The 23,633-nt window shown below is 37.2% G+C and overlaps 1 protein-coding gene across 3 annotated transcripts; it reads right to left on the bottom strand.

Moving 5' to 3' along the window:
• Positions 1–1,068: 1,068 nt before the first annotated feature.
• Positions 1,069–23,002, bottom strand: LOC18446599 (synaptotagmin-2). 3 transcript variants are annotated; one of them, XM_088846111.1, is made up of 14 exons: positions 22,800–23,002; positions 20,913–20,980; positions 20,607–20,671; positions 18,842–18,940; positions 18,647–18,697; positions 18,377–18,500; positions 16,109–16,227; positions 15,755–15,856; positions 15,561–15,635; positions 15,061–15,137; positions 14,717–14,963; positions 14,250–14,600; positions 13,967–14,095; positions 1,069–1,393 (listed from the first exon to the last, which is right to left on the bottom strand). In XM_088846111.1, exons 4-14 carry the CDS (start codon positions 18,887–18,889, stop codon positions 1,256–1,258), a joined length of 1,461 nt encoding a protein of 486 aa, XP_088702237.1. In that variant the 5' UTR covers positions 18,890–18,940; positions 20,607–20,671; positions 20,913–20,980; positions 22,800–23,002; the 3' UTR covers positions 1,069–1,255. The 3 variants fall into 3 exon arrangements, with proteins under 3 accessions (XP_088702237.1, XP_088702238.1, XP_006856776.1); XM_088846112.1 differs by having other exon boundaries at positions 21,065–22,802; XM_006856714.4 differs by lacking the exons at positions 20,607–20,671; positions 20,913–20,980.
• Between the last annotated feature and the right edge of the window lie 631 nt (positions 23,003–23,633).

Here is a 23,633-nt window from a genome sequence, read left to right as displayed (position 1 = left end):
TTTTTCCAAAGATACTCATTGAATCTGCACCATGCATAATCAAATCTTGACACCAACCAAGCAAAGAATGAAAATCATTTTGGTAACCATGTTCCCCATAAAAAATACATAACTTTGAGAAGATTCCATAACATGGAAAGGGGCTGGGATCGCGGTGGTGGCACCCCTACACTATAAACACCACCTTATGTTTTCATTTCCACTGACACTACCCTACTAACACCGTTCAAAAAGATTGTATCCCCAAGTTATACTCATCAATGATTCGGTTGCACTTTGAAAAACCAGGTCAACCTCATTCAATACCTTAAGACAACAAGAACATCTGGTGCTTCAGGATTTGTTGTGGAAGCATAAGATCAAGTCAGTTCTGAAAATTCAAAGTTTTTAGTTTCTTTTTTAACCTTGCCTCTGTATTTGCAAAGTTTGATCTTCAATCTTAGCATATAGAATCCATTTAGAGATGGCTATGCTCTCAAGTGGATATTATTAGTCGAGGATAGTTATAACTAAGGCCAAATAAGATGGCTAGGAATGAAGGCAACACCTCTCTCTCTCTCTCTCTCTCTCAATTCAACATAATAAAAAGGATGATAACAGGTCAAAATCCAATCCACAAAACCAATGTCAAACACAAGCACACGTGTACTATTCTCCTGCAGAAGCACAATAGCTTCACTTCAAATGCATGATCTTGTACACCAGGCTCTTTGGGAGCACGTCTCACCACAGAAAACATATGCTACAATAGCAGCCACACTCAAAACTTGAGATCATAATCATTTTATGCATATTGCTGTGGCTCTTTACCATGCAAACATGAACAAAGACATCACAAATGCTTGAGATTTTGTCAATAATAAAAAAAAAAAAAAGACAACTGGTGTTGATAATTATTAAATCAAGTTATTCGAATTGCTAAAAAACAGCTGCCTAATAAATAACAACTAGTTGAACTCTTGATCACAGGGATACGCTTGGCAGCTATAGCCCCGGACAAAAAACAGGGAAGAGAAATAAATATGCGATCAGTAATATGCACCATAAATGAGATTGAACAAATAAATCTGCAAGCAAGTAATAAACAAATCATATCCAAATGGAATCCTGAAGGTTATTTACATTAAATGACCTGCCTTATTTCAATCTGCAAACGGCACACAAAACTTGTAAATTCTTATGCCAATGAAGTTCAGCTACCAACAAGAAAGTTTGCAAGTACAATACACCAAACACTAAAGCTAAATTACAGTTTTTATTTTTGTTGTACAGTTCTCCACTGCAGTTCAATGTGAATTTTTCCATTTTTTGAGTCTATGAGATGATATTTCTCATTGATCCTTTTGTTGCTTATAACATCAGCTAGATTGATATCGATATAACCGAGAGTCTCCTGATCACAAAATGCAAGAAAACCACGTTAAAAACAAACTCCACATGTGAACAGGAAGCATATAACATCAATTAGTCACAATTTAATAGGGAAAAAAAAGACAACATTACAGAGAGTTACAATTTAACTTTACGTCCTTAATTAATATCCAAACCAAACATCAAATTACAGAATGACTAGTACATAATGTCATAAGGGCATGTTTGGATGATTACTACATAGCACTTAAAACTGCAACATTCCTGTGCAGCCATATGCAATCAATGGTCATGTGGTGAAGATGCAAGCAATGGTCATGTGGTGAAGACTCATTTGGGAATTTCCAATGAATACTATAACCTTGAAACCAGATTGATTATCCATCATCTTTTGATTGTTTGGGTGGATCATTAAAAACATGGCGGCAAAACTAGGCAATCGAAATCAATGCTACCAAAAAAAAAACAAGAAAAAGCATAGGAGAGGGGCAGGTAGGGGGGATGGTAAAGAACAGCAACAAAGATGTAGAGGGGGCATCTAAGAGACTAGAATCTTAACTTATCCGTAGTTGTGTCACTCCCTATGGCGAATGTAATCATAAAGAAGGATATGTAATGGAGACTCCATACAAAGGGCATAATTTTTTGCCCAAGATGTTCGTTTGGGTATATCCAAAACTCATTTTGAATATTTCTTTGAGAGCTTAGAGCTGCAACTACTATTGCAGTGATTTTCCTAATTCGGGTGTTTCAGAATGGCAACAAATCCATGGATAAATTTTAGGTTTAACTAGTGCTTTAATTTTAAGTAGAGGCCGAACTCCTCCCTGATTCTAATTCAAGTTATTTTCATTTTATCAGGAGTTTCCCTATTTTGCTTGGAGACAAACTTGTTTGGGTTTACTTATACTTTAGAATTGGAGTATTGGTCAATAACAGGTCTACTTGTAGTCTACATGGATGAGAATCAAGAGCTATTATAATTACATGCATGGGCCTATGGCAAGCACAGCTAACATTGCTTCATGTGAGTTTCAGTCATTCTATCGTCTTTGTGTGTGTTGATTCCACAGCTGCTTGGGGCGCTCAAGGCATACAGGGTTAGCTTCTCTCTCACTTCCAATAAGGGCCCATTCGCCCACCTACTTCCTCTTTTGCTACAACTACAGTTACTGCACTCAAGGCATACAGGGTTAGCTTCTCTCTCACTTCCATTAAGGGCCCATTTGCCCACCTACTTCCTCTTTTGCTACAACTACAGTTACTGAGGTCTCCCTTCTAAGGTGGCACTCCTGCTCTCAGAATGCAGTTCCACGGTTCTGAAGCCAAAACCCATCCCCAAAGCATTCCCATTCTTTTGGGAACCCTTTCTATTGAAGCTTTCAAGAGCCAGATCTCTCTTTCGGCTGGCTCCCTTGTGATACCTGGAAAATTCATTGCAAGTTATTTCATTCTTAAATAATTTCATGTCTTGGGGAGGAGGGAACATTTTTATTCTACACAAAACTTAAAAGAGAACTTAAGCATCAAAATCCTTCAATTGTTTTTTAAATTGTTTTTTAAAGTTTGTTTATTTTCAAATATTCGTTTGTTTTTTTGGTATTATTGTATGGACGATCCCTAACTAGGGAGCTTCTGGCAAGCAATAACCCCCCACCCTTGATCTCACTCCCACTCCCAACAACTATGGCTACAACACCATGCCAGAGTCATCTATCTTCATCCCATGCCAATTTCTTCAAATCCTAGCTCTTCGTAGACCACCCACACTGTCATCCATCTGACCTATATGCTAAAACAAACTACTCAAGTTCTCCATATTTCCATGGCTCTACCTATATCCTCATCAAACCAAACCCTAGCTACCTAATTTCTATCCACGTCAACCACAAACCCTGTGTCATTCAAAACCCCATCCATGCCATCCCTAGAATCCCAACCTTACCTAATCCTAGTTCCCATCTTCGGTCCAAAATCAATACATGAGAATATGTCATGGAAGACCTCATGAACAAGTGTTTTAAGTTGAGTTCTACAGAAACTAGTCACTGGAATAGGGAATCCTAACCTCCTAGAAGATAGAAGTTACGCAATGAAGGAATCCAATGCTGAAAATGAGATACGGGAGAAGTATTTAAATTCTTAGGAAAAACATTTAGATTCTTAGGCAACGGTGGCTCTCTGATCTCATTGCAGTACAGTTCCTTATATTCATAAATGAAGCACTTCACGAGTTAAGGTGTCTCTCTCGTGCTGACTTTCACAGTGCTACAACTGAGCTATCTCCTCGGTGATTTTTTGAAAAATGTCAGATGTGGAAAGAAACTCAAAGACAGCAAAGGTGATATATAGTTTTATCATAGGGAATTGATAAAAAGATTTACAATAAAATAGTATCCCTCAGGCGGGTAAGATTTGTCCATAAGGTTTTTTCTTGGTGTAGCATAAGGTAAATCGCACAAGGAAAGGTAATTTTTCACATAAGAATTGAACAAGAATAGCCTTGAGAAAATGATTGGAACACAAGAACTATAAAGAAGAATATTGTTTGAGGAAACCACAAAGAAGAATGCACTTCAAGTTTGAGTTCCATTGACAAAAGCAATAATCTAATTTTGAATGCCCTACTAAACTGATACTCCAACTTGTAAGCCCTCCATTAATGTGCGAACACCAAAGATTAGATACTTGGGTTTCCGCTTGGAGTTGCAAAGGTCTCTAGCCTGAGTCAGATGCCAACTCCACTGAGTCCGATTGCCTGACTCTGCCAAGTCTCCAATATAATATTAATAATACATAAGGTTTAGGGACTCAAGTTAGAGTCGTCCAATTTCTCAGGGTGAATCATCCGTACCTAACACCCTACTGGGTCTGAGAAACTTGAGCGAGTCAGAGTCTGAGTCCAATTTTTAAATCACTAGTGCACACGCATGCAGGTATAAATGTGTTTCTATTTATGTTCAAAGCACTTTTTCAAAACCCAAATCAGTGGGGTGGGATCATTCACCCCACAGATCCAGGTCGGATCGCTGGATTGGCAATTTGGATCATTCTGAATCAGTGATCCAGAAAAATATTAAAAAATAAATTAAATTAAAATTAAAATAAAGGTTAATGGGTTGCGAATTTAGGAAGGACCTAAGAAAATATTAATCATCATCATCATCCAAGCCTTATTGGGTTCAGCTACCGAATCCTGTTCTGTCCTTCTGCTCTATCAAGGACACACCCTCAGTTAGACCATAAACCACCATATCTTTTCATACTACTTCCATCCATTTTCTTTAAGGCCCTCCCCTTGCCCTTTCAAAACCTTCTACTTGAACCAATCACCGCTCCTAACAGGTGTTTTTCTAGGTCAACGTTACACATGGCCAGACCACCAAGTGTAATTTCCTTCCATTTATCACTTATTGCAGCTACCCTTAAGTTCCCTTGGGTGCATTCATTCCAAATTCTATCATCATCTTGCCACTCATCGATCTCAACTACACACTGATTCTATGATATGTTGTTTCCTGACTGACCAACATTCTATACCATAAAATATGTTTGATCATACAACCATCTTATATAACTTCACCTACAGTTTCATTGGCATGCGACGATCACATAAGGTTCAAGAAGAAAATCTTTACTTCGTCCACGTAGCTCTAATTCTATTAGTAGCATCTTCCCTTATCTCTTTTTTCTCATAGACTATCAACCCAAGATATCAAAAATAATATTTTTTAGGTACTTCTTGGCATCAATCTTTCTAACGAATCCCTCGTTTCTACTCCTAGTATTACTAAACTTGCATTTCATATATTCTATCCTAGTTCGACTAATGTTCAAACCTTTAAATTCTAAAGCATGCCTACGATCTCTAATCTCATGAATCAAAATTATATCATCCACAAACAACATACACCACAGGAACTATCTCGTAGATGCCTACTTAACTCATCCATAACCAAAGCAAAAAGATATGGACTCAACACTGACCCCTGTTGCAAGCCTATTGTCACTAAAACTCTATTTTGTCCACTAGTTGTCCTCACATTGGTTAGCGCTCCCTCATAAATATCCCTAACCATGTCAATGTATCCTTTTGAGACTCATGTCTTTTCCAACACACACCACCCTATCTCTAAATCAATAAAGACCATGTGGAGGTCTTTTCTCTGTGCCCCAGATGGTCTTTTCTCTTCTCCCCAAACTTCTCAATCAATTGCCTACATAGGAAAATAGCCTCAATGATTGACCTACCTGGAGTAAATCCATATTGATTCTCTGATACACTCGTTGCATATCTTAGTCATTGTTCAATCACTCTCCCACAGTTCATAGTGTGGCTCATAAGTTTGTTCCCTGGAGAGTTTGTTCAACTTTGTATGTCTCCTTTATTCTTGTACATAAGTACCACAGAACTTTCCTTAATTCATTTAGCATTTTCTTTGTCCCCAGAATCTTGTCAACCAGAATATGTTAATCTCTCAGCCACATCCAAATCTCTATTGATACCATTTGGTCCAAAAGCCTTTCATATCTTTGTCTTTCTCAAAGCGTCTTTCACTTTAGATATCTTAGTTTCCGACCTCATTTATGTTAATGGTACCTCCTAATGCTAAGCTCCAGAGGAGTCGTCACTTAACAATTTCTGAAAATAGATTATTCACCTTTCATTGTCTTCGTCATCCTTCAACAATACCCTTTGATACTCACTCTTAATGCATTTCACATGATCTAGGCATCTACACTTGTCTCTCTCATTTTTGCTAGATTGAAGAAATCTTTTCCACCTTCTCGTCCCCAATTTATTGTATAGATCATCATAGGCCTTAAGCTTAGCCTTACTATTTACTTAGTGGTCCTCTTGGCATTTCCATATTCTTCTAAATTCTGATCATTTATCTTCCCTTGCTAAGTTAGGTAACATGATTGTTTTTCGCTAATAGCCTTTTGAACCTCATCATTCCACCACCAAGTTTCCTTATCTGAAAGTCTTATCTACATTCTCCTAAAACTTATTTTGTCAATTTCTTAATACAATCAACCATCTCATTTCTAATAACATCAACTTCATTCTCAGAATTCCAATCACCTTTTATCAATTTATTCCTAAATAGATCTATTTTCCCCCTTTTTAAATGCCACCACCTAGTTCTTGGACACTCATTAATGTCACTTCTCTTTCCATCTCTTAATGCGAAAATCCATAACCATGAGCTTCAGTTGTGTAGTCTAACTCTCTCTTGGGATAACCGTACAGTCTTTACATGATGACAATTATGTCTTCTTAACTAGAAAAAAGTCCATCAGGCTTTTATGTGATCCACTTTTGTAAGTTATTAAATGCTTACATTGCATGTTAGAGTAGGTGTGTGCTATTGTTAGATATCAAGATATAGCAAAATCAAGAACAACATTAGCCTTTTTATTTCTTTCCCAAAATCCATACCCTCCATGTACCTTTTTATATCCTCTATTATTTTTTCCTAGATGGACCATTTAAGTCCCCTCCTAAAAATGTCCTCTCCATTTGGTATATCTTGGACTAGTCCATCTATATTCTCCCAAAGTTGTCTTTTAATTAATTAATTCTATCCTCTAATCCTACATGTGGCCCATAAGCACTAATTACATTAATTACCTCTGCCTAACACAAGCTTAATTAATTAGAGCCTATCACTTACCCTCTTAACATCTAGTATATTATTCTTTAAATCTTTGTACTTGGTTAGCTATCATTGGACTCAATGTGTCCACTAAGTCCGTATTTTTACCTGATAGAGTTCCTAATTTCCAAATACCCAAATGAATCTTATTCTCTTAGGTTAGTTTCTTTACCCGCACTCATCTAAATGGCACAAGAACCATTGCTTACTTATCATCACAATCAGGCGTTGATGCGGCACATCACTTCCAGGGAACACCCTAGCTAACTGATGCAAAAAGGAATCTGGAAAATTAAATTAAGCTTCTTTCGATCCTAAAACCAAAAAAATTCAGTAACTATAGAGATGATAAGGTCGTTGTAAATCAATTCAGGGGAAGAAGAAACTCTCTTTCCTTCATTAATACAAACTATTTACAAAATATCCAAGTCTCCTCTAATTGGTACGTCACCTTTTTTAGATACAAAATAAAAGAACTAAAAGAAAATCTCTCTTTACAACCCACGTCTCTCTCTCTCTCTCTTTCTCTCTCTCTCTCTCTCTCTCTCTTGTTAAACACACTCTTCTCCCCTCACGTAACTTCCCATGAATAACTCTCCCAAAGTAATGTATCTCCCCCTTTCCCATACTTTCCTATCTTCTCTCCCCCAGATCCTCTTTTGAAGGAAATATCTCTACCTCCATCTCTCCTTTGTTGAGATTGACAATCTTGTATTTATGAAAAGTGTATATTTCATAGGAAATTACTCATTGCAGTTATCTCTAGTTGTATTATATATAAATGTTAATAATGGTCAATGAAAATAAGCTTTTTTCCTCTGCCTCTTTGTGTGTTTGACATGGTATCAGAGCAATCACAAATCGGTTCCGTCCATTGCTTGGGTCTATTTTTTTGAGATCAATCCTTTGCCGGTCGTTGTTCGTTTCAATGTGGATGAGTGGAGTTCTCTGCTATTGGATTCCTTATTGTTCACTTCTTCGATGCATTAGGGTTTCGAGATCGTTGCTTTTGTTTCTTTCGTCCATCCAAATTCGTCAGGTAGCGTCCGTCCCTCATAACCTTTTTCATGCTCCATCGGTTTTCTAGCAAAATCGGTTTCAGCCTTCATCTCTCTCTCTCTTACTATTTTGGGCTTCCTTTTTTTTTCTATTGATTGTTTTCCTTCTTGCACCTCACGTGGAGGTGAAAACCCAGGAGCAACCATAAAGCAAAAGGTCCATTGATATTTGTTGTCAACCCATCATAAGTATCGTGTCTTTACTCTAAGCAAAGGTCCATTTATATTGTTTGAGGCTTTACATATTCAAGACGACCTTTGATTTCTTAGCAGAATTTCTCTGTTCTTTTTTATTATTTTATTTAATTTTTGTTTTGTTCATTAATGATTGTACACGCTATACTTGGATATACTTTATGCGCCATAAATCTAAAGTGTTCTCTCATTTTAAACCTTTTTTATCCATGGTTGCAACCCAGTTTGGTACAAAAGAAAAAATCTTACAGTTAGACTCTAGAGGCAAAATTTATCACATGATTTTCAAGAATATTTGAAAACTAAGGGTATTCAATCACAAAAAACTAATACATATACTCCACAATAGAATAGCATAGCCGAAAGGAAAAACCGCCATATCCTGAAAGTTGTTAGGACTCTTATGCATGACTCACGTATTCCTCATAGTTTTTGGGTTGAAGCTGCATCAGCTGCTGTTTATCTCATAAATCACCTTCCCACCTCAGTTTTGCATAGAGAATATCCATATTATTCATTATTTCATGTTCATCCAGATTATTCTCTCTTGCAGGGTTTTGATGTGTCTGTTTTGTTCATCTACCTACACATGAAAGAACAAAATTTTGTGTTCAAGCGGCCACTTGTGTTTTATTGGGTTACTGTCCGAACCAAAAGGATTTCTATGTTATGATCCAACAGCTCGTCGTGTACGTGTTTCTCGTAATGACGTCTTTCTGGAAAACATCGTTTATTACTCTTTAATTGCAAAATCAACAAAATCCACTGCTCCTTTCTTACCGGATTTCTCAAATGCCAACACCACTGATAATTCACCACAGCTTTTAGTGCAGCAACAGCAGGGAAAACAATACCAATCTACGCCTCCTCCATCTGACCAACTAGAGCGAGGTCAGACCGTTGTCCCACCTATAAGTGATTGTCTTCCCTCCTTTTCTCCTAATCTTGTTTCTTTTGATATGTCTATCCAATTACGATGTTTTTTACGTGTAACTCACCCACCTGACCGATATGGCTTTTCCCGTAATGATTTTGACTTTTCACTACAACCTAGAGCTTTATTTACTTCTTTTGATAATGTTGAGATTCCTCCCAAACACCTAGATCTTTGTTTAGTTCCTAGATCATTATTTAACCCCTTAAATTTAATCGATATTCCATCTTAGCCACCAGTAAGCCTTGACTATGCCATGTTGGAAAGAAGCCATGGATGCAAAAATAAGTACCTTGTTGAAAAATGATACTTGAGATCTTGTACCGACCCCGCCTAAGAAGTATACTTATTCACCAATGACTTGATCAAACTGGCCAACTTATCTAATGATAAACGGGTGGATACACCAATAGAGGTGAATGTAAAATATAGAAAGGATGATGGAGACAAACTTCCAAATCCCACTCTTTATAGACAACTGGTTGGCAGTTTACTTTATCTCACCATGACAGGTACAGATATATCCCATGCAGTACAGGTCGTAGGCCAATTTGTTGCAAATGCACATCGCATCCACCTCTCGGTTGTCCATTGTATCATTCGTTATCTGCAAGGTACATACCATAAAAGCCTACTTCTCCTCTAACTCCTATCCAATTATGAGCCTGTGCTGATGCGGATTGGGCAAGTTGCCCAGATACTCGACACTCGACCACTAGCTGGTGTATATTTCTTGAAGACTCTAATATCATGGAAATGAAAAAAACAACAAACTGTGTCAAAATCTTCTGCAAAAGCCAAATACCGAGCAATGTCCTCAGATTGCAGTGAAATTACTTGGTTGAGAGGACTTTTACGTGACCTCAATATTCTTCATCGATCTCCTACACAATTGTATGCTGATAATATAAGTGCCATCCACATTGCCTCCAATCCAGTGGTCAATGACGACACAAAGCATATAGAAGTTGATTGTCATTTCATTCGTGAAAAATTCCTGGTTGGAGAAGTTACACTCCTCCATATTGCCTCACAGCAACAACTTGCTGATATTTTTACCAAGGCAATGACTCGTGCTCGTCATGACTATGTCATTGACAAACTGATATTGTTCAACCAACCTTAGTTTGAGGGGAAGTGTAGAGATTGAAGATCTTGTATTTATGAAAAGTGTATATTTCATAAGAAGTTACTATTGTAATTATCTCTGATTTTATTATATATACATGTTAATAATGGTCAATGAAAATAAGTTTTTCCTCTGCCTCTTTGTGTGTTTGACATCCTTGTCATGTAGATCCGCCTCCATAAAAAATTTCTCTTTAAATCTTAACCCCCATGAAAATAGGAATTTCCCTTTAGCTCTCACTCCCCATCCTCATCTACTACTCCCCACACATCTTATTAAGGAAACAACTCATCCATAAAATAGCAACTAACTAAATATCCCTTTTACCCCTCATGCCTTAAGTCACAATTCAACCACCAAAATAAAGAAATTACACCCATGCCCCCCCATAATAATAAAATAAAATAAAATATCATAAAATTCTAATTATCCCTATTCTTGAACATCCTAGATGCGATTTGCATCACTAACCCTTGCATATTTTCACTAGACCTGGGTACTGGTATAATGTGCCGCTTATAGGAAACGCCCCAGCATGAGCATATACCGTCAAATTAGTATTCATATTAGGGATGTGGCAAAAGTTTTCAGCTAGCTACCAACCTAACACAACTCTCTTCCTTTCTCATCAGGGCTTGGGACCGACAATGCGCAGTTCCAAGAAGACATTAATAAGAATAAAGAAAAGTAAAAAAAAAATTGGGGGTGGGGGCAGATTTACACAAGGAACCGAGCTGAGACCCATACCATCCAGGAGCCTGTCCAGTCCCAATCGAATCCCCATCTAGTTTGGCGATCCGAATCGGGAATTACCACGTTTTGAAACACCCATACAACGTATTGTGAGCGTACACATAATTTAATTTATATCCACAACAAGCATATAAATAATAACAAGAAATCAAGAAACAAACCAAAAGCATCATTTGCTAGGACCTAATCTACAGGTACAAACTGAGTCTAAGGCATTTCAAAGGCATCTATGAATTTAGAAAACAAAATTTGAACAGATATTATGTTTTGGGTATTTTAAATTTTGATTCAAATTGAACAAGAGAGAGGAGAGGGACAAAATAAAGATAGAGAAAAGCTTTATGTCAAGGTCTGAGCAAAGTAGCGCTGATCAATGTAGCATGATTCACATACCTAGTTACGTTAAACTAAAATTCCTAGGATATGCCATTTTCTAATTTTTTCTTTGCCATTTTTGCACCTTGAATCATCTATTCCCCCACCCCCCCTTTTTTTTTCTTGATTTAGTTCAACTACTACTCAACTTGGGAAGCATGACAGCAACACAAATTGAAAGACACATAAACAGTGAAAGGAAACTTTTCACAGAGCGGTTGATCCTTAAGCCAAAATTAAACGGGATGCCACCACCTTAGAAAGAGTGAATAACATAGTAGTTTTTGGGTTTGTACTATGTAGAGAAAGTAGAGGAACATTCATAGAGCCAAAAGAGGGGCATTTTTTGAAATAAATAAAAAATAATTAAAAGTTGGCAAAAATTAGAGATTGGGAAAACACAAGTGGTTCTTTTGGAAGACTAGAAAACGAAGGTGGCAAATATTGAATATACTAGTTACAAAGGTACAAAATGAAGTTTCTCTATTAACATTATGAATTCAAACGACTTCATCTTTCTCATACTCCATAAACCATGGAAAGTAATAACAGAAGAATAACCATTTAAACACATTAAAATAACACAATAAAGTTCTCCAATAATCCAGCAATCTTTCATTAGCGAAAATGCAATTTTATCTAAAAGACATTACACCAAAGGCTATAAAATGTTACCAACCTAAAGAAAAGAACTAAATGACGGGGATAACAGGGATATCATATTATCAAATTTTATAGTTCCGACTGACTCGAAATGTGGAATCTTTTTCTGCATGAGCTGTATATGTTATCTTGTTTTGATACATCTTCGAGGAATAACTAAGTACTGAATAGATCTAGCAGTCGGACTGTATTTTTACAATTTGTCCTGTGCTAATCACAGAAACTTCATGGGTTATGTGATAACTATTTTCCATCTTTTTATTTTTTTCCCGACATACACACACACACACACAAATACCTTTATCTTTTCCAAATTTTAATATTTTTTTTATCATATCTCATGATTATTGAAATGTCTGTAATTTATGTCTCACACCAACATGCATTGTGCACTTTCAATTGTCTAAATAGTATCATGGATAACTAACATGGTAAAATACTAGATGCAAGACGTAGAAACATGAACCAGGTGGCTTATAAGCGTCCCATTCCAATTAGATTTGATACGACTCAAATAATTCTAAAGAAACACAGCTGAGTCTCTTCAAACAGTAAATATATGTTAGCAGAATCGTGCAAGTCTTGAGACACTGTCAAAGACTTGAACAAATTCTGACGTGAGCCAACTCCCAACTAGACTCATCTAAGACCAGTGGTTTAAAATGCGGCCGCATCATGTAGGATGCGCTCGCATCCGCATCAGAACAGGAGCCCGCATCAGGCCGCATCGTGCCCGCATCGTAGCTGCATCCCGCATAGGCCGCATCCCACTGCTACAGTGCCCACCGAAATTTTTTTCTGTTTTGCGCCTCGGGGAGGAGCAAAATGGTCTTTTTGACCATCCAAATGTTTGGAAAACTGTTTGGGGGGGGTATTAGAGGCCCTAAACGAAGATTTTCAGCCACTTTTGTGGCTTTTTTTGCATCACATCGAGGTAAAAAAAAAATTAGGCAGAATTTTCTTTTTCATCGAAATCTTCGATTTGGCGGTTGTTTGATACTTGGATGTTCATTGGATGCCTTTGATTGTTGATTTGGAGATGTTAGGGTGAATTTGTGATAAGAAATTGAGGGTTTCAGAGGTCGTAAAGAAATCGAGCAGTACTTCACAGAGTCGGTAAATGTTTTTTCCTTCTTGTACAATATTACTATTATACATATTTTTGGAGCAATGTCTTCTTCCCAATCTTCTAGTAATAAGGATCCGGCTTGGAAATATGCTAAACTAAAAAATCCCAAAGATAGAAATTGTGTGATATGCTTGCTCTGTAGAAATACTTATATGGGTGGACAACTAACTACAAAATCTCCGACAGCTAATAGTTTTGAAGTTAATCATTAAACTAACATACCTACTAACACATATATCACCTTCATATTTTTTCCTATGCATTAACTTATTCTTAGAAAAAATTTAGAATTTTTTACATTTATTGACCGCATCATCGCGATGCACCTGCATTCGGGCCTTATCGAGCCACATCGCTTCATCGGCCCCCCACCGCATCAGGCCCGCATTCCACATTTTAAAACACTGTCCAAGACTCAGATGATTCTAAAGAAACACAGCCAAGTCTCTTCAAAAAGTCAATATATGTTAAAAGAATTTTGCGAGTTTTGAGACACTGTCTAAGACCTGGACAAATTCTGAGGCGAGCCAACTCCCAACTAGACTCATCAAGTTTTAAAATCCTGCTTAAAAGCTAACATAAAGAAGCGGAAAAATAAAAGACCAAAAACAACATGGTCACTTTCTCAATTTATTCTCTTCTATTTGATGCTGCAAGCTTGTTCTGCATATAAAGAACAATACGAATAGAGAAATGTACCTTCGAATGGATTCCAATAGTAGAGGGCTTACTGATAACCTCTACATGGAGTCGATCATTGACAGGTGGCTCTTCTAGCCTGAATTTGAACTCCTCTTCCCATCTTGGATCTCTGTTTTTCTTTAAATGCTGAAACATTAACCATAAGCAGCTTCTAGTAAGAGCTCAGTGAATATGGTGAAAGACATAAGAATCCTATGACATGGAACTTAGCCTAGTTTTTTCCTTTTGCATAAACAACAAGAAATGTAGCATTTTGTACGTAGTCATAATTTCATAGTACCTTAGTTTTTCTCTCCTCTCCCCTGAAAAGAATCCGTGCATAGGGATTTGTGTGGTGCTTTCCTTCAAGATCTTCAGCTCCATGGACTATAATAACAAGCTCTCCTCCACCAGCAGGAGTACCTTCAGGAGCATTTTGGACAGTTACATCTTCAGTAACCTCACTTGCCAGTTCCTCTTCCTTAAAAGGCTTATAAGTCAGTTCCAAAGTGATCTGTCCGCGTGATTTCTCATTTTGGGGATCATTTGCATCCATAGTCTTCCACAAGTCGAGGGTCAAGGTTTTGGGCTCATTTGGGGTAAGCTCTTTCAGAGGAACAACATTCATACCCATCCGATCATGCTTTCCAATCTAGACAACAAGAAAAAGACTTCGTATAGTAAGATTGTGTATTTTCTTTTTCTTGTTGAATAAACTGAGGGAGACTGAATATCTAACTAACAAAGAAAGGTATGAAATAAACATGCCTGCTCCCAATCATAGACCGTAACTTCAAGGGATTGAGATTCAGGGTCTTTTACAGTCATATTGAATTCCTCGTTCCATTCAGGATTCAAGTTACTGTGCTTAACGGTTGTCTTCTTTGATGGCGCTTTGTCATCAGTAAGCTTTAATTTCAGATACGGGTCTGATTTACCCATTAAGTCCTTCTTCCTTAAATTTGATGCCCTAACAACTTTAACATGGAGAATACCAACAGGCCTCCTCATGGCTCTGCAAACTCACAGGTCAACCCATATAGGTAAGACCTACAGTCAAATAAAAAGAAAATTCCAGTATTGAAAATACAGCATAAAATAGAGGGATTTACTTTACAGGATCCAAAATCTGTACTTCCAGTGATTTGGGCCATAGATACATATTTGCTACCTGTTCTTTAATAATTTCCTGCGAGTACACAATAATTACAGTTACACAAAATATGTACAAGAAAAAAGAGTCTCCACGTACCTTATGATGTAAAGTTATTACATTTGGTGCCTAGCGGTCTTGACGGATGTAACATTAATTTCAAAAGACCTTCTAGCATTCTAACATATTACAAGAAAATACTGGAACAATCTACTCAAATGGCAATCTCAAATTTAATAGGAGGAAAACAAAATAAGGTTGTTAATTCAAGCACTGATTTAGTGACTGTGATGGTTACATTCTCGCTCTCTTTTCTTTAATAAAAAAATATGAACATATATCATCAGCGGTATCTTGTAGTTGCAAAATGCTTCCTTAACTCGTGAAATGAAATCAAAACGTTTGAATTAGAAGATGCCCAACACGGGATGGTCTAGAGTAGAAGTTAACCAAAGTTACCTGAACTAATCTGTATAATCCAGGAATTGACATGATGTCTGCTCCAAGAATTTTTAGTCCAAAATCCACATGAGGCTGTGCAGTCAAAGTTGATAATAAAACACAGTCGGTGACCAACAAACTTCAAAGACAAATACATATTGTAGTGTCATTGAACCATTGCGACTCAATGAAACAAGTACACTATCACATACCTTCTCCATCAGGGACACCACAATCTTTGCAAAGCAAGGAAAACTTGGCACTAGAGGCTTCAGTGTGATACGTGGAAGAGCAAAAACTTGCAAGTCTACCACCTACAGGATTGGTGGCTGACATTTCAATAGCTAATATTACCAAAACGAAAAGAACAAGGATGTTCTATAAATAAGGGAAAGAAAATAAGAAGTAAAAATTCCCCAAGAATCTAATCACTAGTTCTAGGAAACAAACTAATTCAGTTTGTACAGGAAACGAAACAGCATGATCATCTATGTGGCATTTCCAGATACGACCAATGTATCTAAACAGGATTATATAGCATAATCATTTTTGGAAAGTACATTGACCTGTACAGTTGCTTTCAATCCGAATGCTTTGACAGCCACGATAACATTTGGATTTCCAGCCCATTTGAAGGATGGCTCCATAATCAACTCCTTTTCATCAGTTTGATATACTTTCATTCCTAATGACAAGAGAATCAATATTAACTTCAATGTGTTACCATAATTGTTGAAAAACTAGAAGACTTCAAATATTTAAAAATCTAAAACTACAATGCCATTGAGAAAATAAGGCAAAACTGGATGGAACTTAATAACATTAACATATCCATAATGGTTAAACCCTCAACTATAAATCTGTTTAGGTGATTCAGATAAAATGCATAGTTGGTCCATTCAAGCAGAATGACACACATACTATGGGGAACACATATTGTGATAAAAGCAGCATAGCCAGTACCATAACAAACATCACATAAGCATAAAAGAATGTCCTGCAAAACAAATAAGCCTACTGAAGAAAATGAAACTCTAAGCTTCAGGAAGTCAATACTAGTTTGCATAACATATGGATGATTGTGAGATTAGTGCTGAATTGGAAGTACACGCACGACACCAAAATGAACACTGTCAGAAATCATGATCAGCATTATGAATCCAACAAGCTAAGCACAAAAAAAATCTTTCAACAGAGAACAGAAAGGTGGCTGCACCCTATCACAGGCATGTAGTCAATTGAGAGCATCGCAGGATAGAAACGGGTTTGTGAGATTGTTTGAGAGTGGATGCTCCCAGCCAGAAATTGCTTTGGTTCCTCTAATTTTAATCTGGGAAGTTCATATGCAGTACTACTCTGACTCAACCCATTCAATACCCTTGCCTTGGCAACCCAGGCCCTTCAGGTATTGGTGGTCTCTTCAGCCTAAGTGATGGCAGTACCTAGCTGTCCTTTTTGAATGCCATTGGCACAGCCTTCTTGGAGGGCCCTCACAAGTTTGATCATTCCTAGAGCACAAAGCTTTTGATGGAAGGAGTCGCCAAGAACGTTATTTCTTGGGCCTCCAATCTCTCCCTGGCCATGGCGTTTAGACCACATTTTAAAAGAAATTTTACAACTCTGTAGTGGCATCAGGGTGTCCTGGACCCACATCTTTAGAGAAGCCAATACAGTGGTTGACTTTTTGGCCAAGGAGGGTGCCCATTCAAACTCCACTTTGGGGTCTTAATGTTGGTGCCCCTTCTGATATGCTTTCTCTCAGCTGGCTATCTCTTCTATCTGTGGGTTGCAAACTTTTGTATCTTTTTGTTTTACTAATACAAATAGTGAACGTTCTCAAAAAAAAAAAAAAATACCCTAACTGATCCATGACAGTCCAGTTTGATTTGGGTTGCTTCTAAAATGCCCCTGCCCACGACATATCACAATAGCCAGCTCCCCGCCAGTTCATTTTGCAAAATGGATCTTTTTTCTCAATCAACATGTGTACATGTGGATAGGAAATATCTATGTGATAAAGTTGATGATGTAGAACAACAAAATCTTATGCAAACATGCACAGCAACCAAATCTCACACATGCGCACATAGATAGGCATATGTGTGTCTATACGTATGCAGGGCATATGCATGTAAGCATGTGTGTGTGTTAACAATATAAACAACATGAAAAATATCGAGTTCATGGTCCTAATATCAAGCACCAACAAGCCTCTACATACCAAAAAATTGGCACAATGCAGTTCTCCAAGTGTACATTGTGAAAGTAGCTGATATTGGAAAGCATATGCAGAAAACAAGTATGATAAAGAAAACCTGAAAAGGACACTGGAACGCAGTTTCCATAACTGTTTTATGGGCTGACAAGTAGGACAAATCAGTTAACAAAAACCATAGTTCAACACAAGAACTTTGACATGTTATGCATCTAGGAAGTTTAAATGATAACTCATGTCATAACACTCCAACCTCCACCTAACAAAGTACAAACTTTTCATGTAGAATACAACCAGTGCGTTGCCATAACTTGAGCTTTTGCCATTATGAATTTGTGATACATAGAAAAATTTAAAGCATCTGAATGGATAGCGAAAAACATACTAAAACTCAGTTTGCAAAGCATGCAGATATGAGACATATAAGACCATTCAAGTGCCTCAACTTTTAAGGATTTAACTTGATTGCTCAAGGAATATAACCATATATTTTTCCAACAGACTGCGCTTCTAAAAGTGTTATATACATATTTAAGTCATCAACAGCAAAAAGGATCATTAAGTCAAGTTTCTTCATCAACAAGATGCATGTTAAGACGTTTTGGATAAACTTGCTAACCTTGAAAAGTAGGCGGCAGGGTTCCCAATGTAAGAGCTTCAAATTCAACTGATTCGATTTTATACTTTGGAATTTGCTCTGCAATGATTGGCTTTGCTATGTCCTTTGCAGTCTTGCATATTGCCTTGATAACAAAACAAGAACGTCTTCCAATTCATTAAGTAGAATAATATAAGGAACCTAATTAAGTATATCCATGGATAATACGCAAAAAATCCAAGAAAAGAAGAACGGAATTCAAAAACCATACCATTGGCCAGAGACACATACCTTGTCTAGGTAAGGCCACATGTTCTCCAAAAATTTGTTGAGCCAATCGACCTTGTTAAAATAAGAGTTGAATGCATTCATATAAATTCAAACAATCGTTCTTGGAGTAACAAAAGCAGAGAACTTCAGCAATCAAACTCACAGTTAAAAATACCACAGCTTGAACATTACAATGGAGCAAAGAAGTAGACATACTCGATCAAAGTCTGGACACTTCACCCACATGGGAATTTCAGGAAGCATGCGTTGCAAAGATTTTGAGTCTTGTTCAACAAGAGGACGAATTTTAGGATCCTGAAAACATTTTAGAGACAACCAATATTATATCCTCTGTGTGCACCAATAAGTTTCAGAAACAATCTAGAAAGAATGCCACCATGACCATCATACAATCAACAACCGATAGTAAGCAGGATCAGTACCAAAAGAAAAAGAATCCTCCTGCTCTAATTCATCACTAACAAGCAACCAAAAGAAACAGAAAGAATGCAAGTATATGTGACTAAACTACCATATGTAGTAATGCCAACTGCAAGTCACATGCAATGATCCGTATCATTCAAAAACTATGATGCCTAGGGATACCACCTACAAGTACACAGATGACAAATGGGGATATGGTTCCTTACTTCCCACAATATAGGATACAGTTACGAATATGACTATCTTGTTTCACAAACTGATACATATGTACATATAAATTATGAGACGTAGTGTAAAGTCTAAAGGTATTGTCATGTATTTGATAATATCAATATAGAATCACATGATATTTTAAATATATCATATCATGTGTATATATCAGTCATATTTCTATTGATTTTACTTTGCAGTTAATCGTAATTTTAGATTAATCATATTATAATGCATAATTTCATCTTTTATTTTATACTTATGGCTTGCATGCTTGTCGTATCCTGGTTTACAACAGCCCGTGTCTGTATCTATATAATGGAGAAGGGAATGGGAATCATGTCTGTGACAGCTACGAGTCAGCAAACACTTGGTACTTCCCTTCTCTACCTTTAATAACTAAATCTCATCCTTCACATGTTCTAAAGTTAGATCTTTTTACTATGTTACCTTTACTGAAGACTGTCGTCATAAGCATGTGATCCTTAGCATTGTTTATACTTAGTTACATGATATCTTTTGCGCGATTGACTGAATAGAAAGGTAAGGATCTGATTTGTTAGTGAATACAAGTCTCAAAAGCTTCAAGGTTCTCTCAAATCTTAAAGCATCGCATGATTGGTCAACACTCTTGCCACTGAACACCACAACGAAAAGGAATCTTGAGCAAAATAATTCATATAATGTCTTGATTTTTATTTATTTGAATGACAAGCTGCCTACTACTCCTTTTGTGATTAGTAATAGTATTCATTAATCAAAAAATTGGAATATTTATCTTTCCCACTCCGTTACTCCATGCTTCATCTCTTTTTGAAATTCTTACTGGTATTCAACCTAACCATCATCATCTTTATGGGTCTGGCAGTATCTATCTGTCCTACAAGTTCACTACTAGCATATGAATGAACTAAACTATCTCCAAGAGTTGCTAATTGTGTGTTTTGAGCATATGCAGAAGACCAGAAGAATAATGTTTTCTCAGTCTCTTATGCCGTTCATATCCCTCACCTGCCTCCACAACTATTGTTTCTAAATTTGTGTCTCACTTGCCTCCTTTCTTGTTACTCTACAGGTCCTAACTCAAAACAAACTGAAAAGGAATAACTGATTTTAACTTCTATGTATGCATGAACCAGCAAATTGTACAAGTGATTGAGATACACAGTAACCATAATCTTTCGATAAAATTAAAATAACATTAGTTACAACCCAGTATCATTGGATGAACAGCTACAAGGATGACTATACGGAATTGCAAATACTTCTCAGCCATGAATAAAATGGTAACTTCATGGGATTAGCACTTAATGGTTCGTGAACTCACTGTACGGCCCGTATAAAATAAGATGGTAACTTCATGGGATTAGCACTTAATGGCTTGTGAACTCCCTGTATGGCAAGCATAAAAGTCCACTTAGCTAGAGGCATGACATATCACTCCACAAGCAGGTAACCTATAATAAATTTTCTGCAATTTCTCGTGCACCCATGAAACTACAAGAGAATGTGTAGAAGCTTCAGTTTGAATATAAATGGCACAATTTTCAGCTTCCATTTTCCACATTGGATCTTAAACATATAGTAGATTGAGTTTACAGAGTGTGATCCATGATTAAGAGGAGCTCCTTACCGTCAGTGAAGCATCTCTAAACTTTCTTAAGTCAACCATAGGTTCAACAACACCGTTCTCTCCGTATACTGTTCATGCAATACAAATACCAATTCTGAGAGAGTTATTCTTTCTGGTAATCATATAGCTAACTACTTTTTAGGATCACAAACCTATGTATGTTGCACACACTTAGGTGTGTTTGACACCCACAACACAATCAACACTTCTTGCAAATGTTGCCTGGCATGTTTTTGAAATTCGTCATGTCAGATCCATGAGATCTGCAGGCCAACCATCAATAGATGTGCACAAAGTTTTGGATATGTGTTCAAAATCCAAAAATCCATCTATAATTTTGGGCATGTTTGCCAAGCAGTCAAATGAGGCCCTCTTAGGCAAATGTGAATAGAGTGCTCTGGCAAGCCAGAGGCTCTCTGGCCTGCAGTAAGTGAAGGGAAATATGGTCCTAGTGAAGTCGTCGGGACATTAGCAGCCTAGGAAGGCATGATCCCATTCTTTTAGGACTTGGGAAGGAATACATGATACAGCAGCGAAGTTTGGAAGAGGAATTAGATAGAGACTACATGAAGGGAGTAGAGTCAGTTCTTTTCAGAATGGATTTTTGGTTTCCAAAATCCATCTCCATCTTAGAGATGGGTTTTGGATCTAAAATTTAATAGGTTGATATTCTCACCCGCAACGAACGTGGATATGAAAGAATGAATTTTAGCATATTAGAAAAATATGAACTTAGACTTTGTTTGTAGACACTGGACCTTAACCAATTAAAATAAGGCACCCCTTAAAACTCCACCGGACGATGCACTTCTAGTACCAAAAACCTTAAGATGACCTCAAAATTTATTTCTGCACATGAAACCTAGTTCACACAATGTTGCAGATTGAGTAGATCTAAAAACACTTGAAAATCTATAAAATGGACGGTCAAATAATGGGTAACAAAATGTACTGATTTTAGGACTTGAAATCTCTTTTTTCTATATCCATACATTTCGAGGTCGAGATGATCAATTGGAGAGGTTTCCAACATCAGAAGAACCTTTTCCGGTGGGATTTTGAGGTGCACCTTATAGTATAATTATAGTATAAGGTTGACAACTCATATAAGCTTTGTCCTTTAAAATAACTTATTTTTAAAGTTCAATTTCTATTTTCTTCCAGATTCATGATCTTGGTGGTCAAGAGTAGCGCTATGGGAAATTTTTTATCCAAAATAAGATGGATTTTGGAAGGAGACTGCAATTAAATATGGATACACCAAAACTTTATCCACGTCGGTGTAGAGATGAGTCTTTGAATTGAACACCTGTAACTGTTTTGAGAGAGAGAGAGAGAGAGAAAGGTTGCTAAGTGGATTGCCCACTTGAAAGGAAGTTTAGGAAAGTGAAGAATCCCGTCTTTTTTCAATTTTCCAACCTACGATGCGAGTCTAAGAGGCCCAAACCACCACTACACTATTGTTGAATCACCCCCAAACATTAACAGCACAAATGCCACAACCACATCAAGTCAGATTCTTCATAAACCAGACTATACATAAAACTACTGCTAGGGCAATGCTACCAAACTTGTCCTGACAGAAATAAGCAGAAAACCCCTTAACAAAGATCTGGTAAGTAGCTCTCCATAAAATTCAGGTGCACACAATCAACACTGACTTTTAAAAACCAATTTTCGACGCAAATTGTATCCCCCCAAATGTAATACACAATTCCAGAACATACACACACAACAAAAGGGATTCCGATTTCGAAATTTCAAGCCAAAAGTCCCAATCATCCCTAAGATCAAGAGCCATAGGTGCAAAAACAAAGAACCAAAACGAACAGAAAAGACAACCATTTCCAATAGAAGAAGAAAACAAAGGACAACGAAATCACTGACCTTGACATCTGTGGGTTGAAAGTAGATGAAGAGATAATAGCCAATAACTAGTCCCACAGAGATACCCACTCCAAATCCAAACAACCCTAGAACCGCACTCACAAACCCCATTTCTTCTTCTTCTCTCTGCTTCACCTGCAAATGGATTACATTGGCTAGTAAAACAGGAAGAGATCCGAGCAGACAGCTAAGGAGCTCCCACCGTTAAATCGCAGTAAAGAGGGAGCATTTATTTAGAGAGAGAAAGAGGGAGAATTCAATTTAGAGAGAGAGAGAGAGTGAGTGGCGAGGGATTCGTAAAAGGCGCGTGAGTTTCGCGTTGCTGCCGGTGTCGGTAACGCATCAGGGCGGCATTTTTTAATTGTTTTAACTGCAATCAATGTTTGGAGCGTTATGGGAATCACGCGTGACCAAATGTACATTTGATCCGGCAGCAGAAACTTGAACTTTGTGCCCTTTTCTTGTGTCCACTCGAATCGCAGGACGCCCTGGGAATTACTTCTTTTGGAAAATCATAGTTTCACTCCCCCTCGAAATAAAATAACTCACTAAAAGCAAGTGTTGTATAATTAAATTCTTACCTAGTAATGTTCATTAAATATAGCATAATCTAAAATCGGGAGAGAACCTGAATGCAATGTATATTACTATTTTAAAAAGCATTCCAAAACAATCATAGTATTTTAACTTTTTTGTGGCCATTTTTACGAGTTCAAGCCATCGCTAAGAGAGAGGTATAGTCTCGCATTTCCTTTATAGCGCGTTTGAATCCTGTATTTTTCAATCTCCATAACAGTCTAATCTTGGAAATGAGATTTACGCAGAATTGATATT

Source organism: Amborella trichopoda, chromosome 9 (genome assembly GCF_054954075.1).
Source record: "Amborella trichopoda isolate Santa Cruz 75 chromosome 9, AtrichopodaSantaCruz75HAP2 v2.0, whole genome shotgun sequence".
Taxonomy (NCBI): domain Eukaryota; kingdom Viridiplantae; phylum Streptophyta; class Magnoliopsida; order Amborellales; family Amborellaceae; genus Amborella; species Amborella trichopoda.
The sequence above is the reverse complement of the archived record's forward strand: the minus strand, read 5'-3'. Positions and strand labels throughout refer to the sequence as shown.

Coding starts and splice junctions, on each gene's coding strand:
- LOC18446599 (XM_006856714.4), bottom strand. CDS start 22,910: ATGGGGTTTGTGAGTGCGGTTCTAGGGTTGTTTGGATTTGGAGTGGGT. Junction 18,698..18,841: donor AGTGTCCAGACTTTGATCGA/GTATGTCTACTT, acceptor TATTTTAACAAG/GTCGATTGGCTCAACAAATT. Junction 16,228..18,376: donor CCTGCCGCCTACTTTTCAAG/GTTAGCAAGTTT, acceptor TCTTGTCATTAG/GAATGAAAGTATATCAAACT.